Source organism: Ailuropoda melanoleuca, chromosome 7 (assembly GCF_002007445.2).
Source record: "Ailuropoda melanoleuca isolate Jingjing chromosome 7, ASM200744v2, whole genome shotgun sequence".
Lineage (NCBI taxonomy): Eukaryota > Metazoa > Chordata > Mammalia > Carnivora > Ursidae > Ailuropoda > Ailuropoda melanoleuca.
In genome coordinates this window covers 53,565,850-53,569,861 of record NC_048224.1, presented here as the reverse complement: position 1 = coordinate 53,569,861, position 4,012 = coordinate 53,565,850, and the positions used below count along the sequence as shown (strand labels likewise).

The 4,012-nt window shown below is 44.6% G+C and overlaps 1 protein-coding gene across 11 annotated transcripts in view; it reads right to left on the bottom strand.

Moving 5' to 3' along the window:
- Positions 1-2,427: 2,427 nt before the first annotated feature.
- Positions 2,428-4,012, bottom strand: part of ODF2 (outer dense fiber of sperm tails 2) — a 31,938-nt gene continuing 30,353 nt past the window's right edge. For 8 of the 11 annotated variants that reach the window (XM_019795230.2, XM_019795231.2, XM_034664616.1 and 5 more), the window contains one exon: positions 2,429-3,785. In XM_019795230.2, coding sequence (XP_019650789.2) covers positions 3,597-3,785 — 189 coding nt within the window. In that variant the 3' untranslated portion in view covers positions 2,429-3,596. Of the gene's footprint in view, positions 3,786-4,012 lie in introns of all 11 variants that reach the window. The other 3 variants (XM_019795228.2, XM_034664619.1, XM_034664614.1) reach the window with 2 other exon arrangements.

The window sequence follows — 4,012 nt, the reverse complement described above, 5'->3', positions numbered from 1 at the left end:
CTTCCGGAGCGCGCACGCAGCCACGCAGCGCAACCCTGCGCCTAACGGCTCCGTGGCCCCGCCTCGGGCGCCGAGCCCGTCCGCCAGCGCGCTTGCGCGTAGGGCTTGGTCTCTGAAGCTACTTTTCTTGCTTGGAGCTAAGATCAGGATCTTCTGAAGGCTGGAGTCTCGATTGCAGAAAACCCAGTATGTTTTGACGAGGATATGGGGAAATTGGAACATTGCTGGTGGGCTCTAAAATGGGGCAGCTCGTGTGAAAGACAGCCTGGCAGTTCCTCAAAGGGTTAGCGTTACCATTGACCCAGCGCTCCTCCTAAGTATCTATGTATATACCCAAAGAAATGAAATATGCATCCACGTAAAAACTCGTAGAATGTTCGTAGCAGCATTACTCATGCTAGCTAAAAAGTGGGAACACAGGGGCGCCTGGGTAGCGCAGTCGTTAAAGCGTCTGCCTTCCGCTCAGGGCGTGATCCCAGCGTTCTGGGATACAGCCCCACATCGGGATCCTCCGCTGGGAGCCTACTTCTTCCTCTCCCACTCCCCCTGCTGTGTTCCCTCTCTTGCTGGCTGTCTCTCTGTCACATAAATAAATAAAATCTTTTTTTAAAAAAAGTGGAAACACAATTGTCCATCAACTGATGAGTAAATAAAATAGGGTGTATTCATACAATGGAGTATTATTTGGCCATAAAATGAAGAATGCGTGCTACAACATGGATGAAAAGTGGAAAACATTCTTCTAAGTGAAAGCGCTGGTCACATTATTGTATGATTTCACTTTTGTTAAAAGTCCAGAATAACATATCTTTAGAGACTTTGTTAGTGACTGCCAAGGGGCTGTAGGGAGGGGAAAGGGGGAGTGGCTGCTAACGGGTATGGGCTTCATTTGGGGTGATGAAAATGTTCTAGAACTGGATAAAGCTTATGGTTGCACAACTTTGTTAATATACTGAAAATGACTGAATTATACACTTTTAAAAGGGTGAATTTTATGGTATGTGAATTCTATCTCACTACATAGGATAAGATTTACCATTGCTGGGAACCAGCTTTAACTGGGACTTTTTGACTTTGGTGCTCCTTTTGCCCATTTCGTGGGATCTCAGTTCAAGGTAGAAAGGAAAACTCTCTGGAGATTGAAGTGATATAAACATTTTCATTTTTTGATTCTTTTTAAACACATTCTCTGGACTGTTTGTAATAAAATACTTTACAAAGAAAAATAGAACATCGTTGAGAGAGTCCTAGCATTAGACTCCAAAAGAAGTGTTTCCCACCAGCGTTGTAAATAGCAGTGCCCTGCACGGAGGAAGTTTTCATTAGTTTGACAAAAGTACAAATGAGTTGTGCAGATATGTACCACATTGGTGTAAGTTTGCCAACTGTCCTTTTTCTTTTTTACTTACTTTTTTTTTTTTGGTGGGCAGCAAAGTAATGTTTATTGAGCGATAGTACAAAGCTCCCAAAGAGGGAGGGGGCCCAAGAGGGTTGCCCCCAACTGTTCTTTCTTGGGAGATCTTTCATACATTGTAAGTTCTAGTCCATTTATCATTAAAGCTATGAAAACAGGCTCAGTATTGTGGCATTGGTAGCTGGTGCTTGTTTTTCAAATGATCTCCCTTGGCAAAATTAAAAGCTAGAAACTACGAACGTCCAAAAATTTGAGGGGGAAGGAGATTTTCTGAATCTAGACGTGTGTGTGGGCCCATTGTTTTTGAGGACAGGGGAATTCTCTAGAGTTTTGTCCTTGGGTTGGAGTAGAGAGAGAGGACAAGACTGGATCACCCAGAAGGGCAATAACAGCTAAAACAGAAAGGTTAGGGTTCAGCACAGTACCCCATTCATTCACCTCTCTAAAGAATGTGTTGTTCTTTCTTTTAGATATAGGAAAATGTGAAGAGCACAAAAATAGCCCATAATCTTGTCATTCAGAAACCAGCTAACATGGGTGCCTGGGTGGCTCAGTCTTTAAGCATCTGCCTTCGGCTCAGGCCGTGATCCCAGGGTCCTGGGATCTAGCCCTGCATCAGGCTCCTCCGCTGGGAGCCTGCTTCTTCCTCTCCCACTCTCCCTGCTTGTGTTCCCTCTCTCGCTGGCTGTCTCTCTGTCAAATAAATAAATTTTAAAAATCTTAAAAAAAAAAAAAAAGAATGAAACCAGCTAACAAGGGCGCCTAGCTGGCTCAGTTGGGAGAGCATGCAACCCGTGATCTCGGGGTTGTGAGTTCAAGCCCCACATTCGGTGTACAGATTACTTAAAAATAAGATATTTAGGGGCACCTGCCTGGCTCAGTCAGTAGGGCATGCAACTCTCGATCTCAGGGTTGTGATTTCAAGCCAGCCCCACATTGAGTGTTACAGATTACTTAAAATCTTTTTAAAATTTTTAAAAATAATATCTTTATTTTTTTAAAAGATTTTATTTACATATTTGAGAGAGAAAGAGAGAACACAAGCAGCAGAGGGAGAGGAAGAAGTAGGTTCCCAGGGAGACTGACGTCAGACTTGATCCCAGGACCCTGGGATCATGACCCCAGCTGAAGGCAGACACTTAACTGATGAACCACCTAGATGCCCCCCAAAATAAGATCTTTATAAAAAGAAAAAGAAACTAACATTTTAAAAATAGTAATATATACACATCCTATCTTCGTCCATCCTATCCATCCCATCCGACACTGAGCAGTGCCTTACAAAATGTGTTTCCTCCAGTCATCTCACAGGATTATGATGTGAAGAAGGTGCACAAGGAAGGAAGAATAAAATAAATGAGCCAAAATAAAATGAGAAGCCTCGTGTCCCAGGCACCAAGTACTTGTTTACTGGCTCTCCTGCAACATTTTTTTCCTTGATCATTTTTAGAAAAGGGAAGGGGGTAGGTAAAGGAAATCATCCAATGGAGCCTTAAATATTGATTATAAAAGCTTCTTGTAAAACAACACACATATTTCCAAAATAAATGCATTCCATAGATACAAACCTGGCAAAGAGAAACAAAAATCAATGAGATTGGGATTACACTTTGAAAAGACCCTGCAGTGTCTATTGTGAAGTGCTTGGGGGCAAGTGGCCTCAAGGACACTTGGACATGATGTTTCTACCGGGCGTGGGAGGGAGGCGTTGGGGCAAACACCGTACCCATGACAGAAAACAGCAAGTGAACGTGCTCAGCCCAGGAGGCGTGGTGAGGACCTTGAGCTAATAGCTCCTGCTGGTTCAGGGAAGAGAAAACCCGAGAGAGAGATTCCTCAAAAGAGGAGGGCTGAGAGGGAACTGGCAGAAAAAGTCCAGATCATTTTCTCAGGAAAGGAAGGAGCAAAGTCATGGTGAGTTAAAATCTGATATCCTAAGATTAGTAGATTTAAGGCATGTCAAGGTAATAAAAATTTCCATCAGGTGACTCTGTCAGAGGGGAGAAAACGAAGTCGTTCCCGCTGCTTTAGGGACTTTTCTGGAGCCAGTAGCCCAGACAAGATCCTGAACACACTTCCATCAGTGGAAGCGAGAGGAAAGCAACAGGCTTTCCAGCTGTGGCTTGGCCCCTCCTCAGTTCCCATGGCATCAATCCGGGCTCCTGGCCCAAGACCAGCAGCCTTAGGCAGGAGGCGATCGGGAGCGGATGGGAGAGCTGGTCAGGTAGGTCGTGTAGGGACTGTCCCCGAACACGTTGGCATAGGACGACTTGAGGAACTGGACGTAGTTTTGCATGCTGCGATTGGTGCTCTCCGACTGCTCCAGGCGATCCTTGAGGTCCTGGAGCCGGCTCTGGTAGCGACGGTCAGCCTAAAAGGAAGAATGAGAATACGGGCCAAGTGTGTGAAATGTCTAGAAGATCCCTTGATCAGTGGCTGCCAGGGGCTGAGGGCAAGGGGAATGGAGTGACTGCTGATGGCTATGGGGTTTCTTTCTGAAAATATTCTAAACTTAGCTTGTGGCGATAATGGCACAACTCTGTGAATATACTAAAAACCATTGAATTGCACAGTTTAAATGAGTGAGTTTTATGTAAA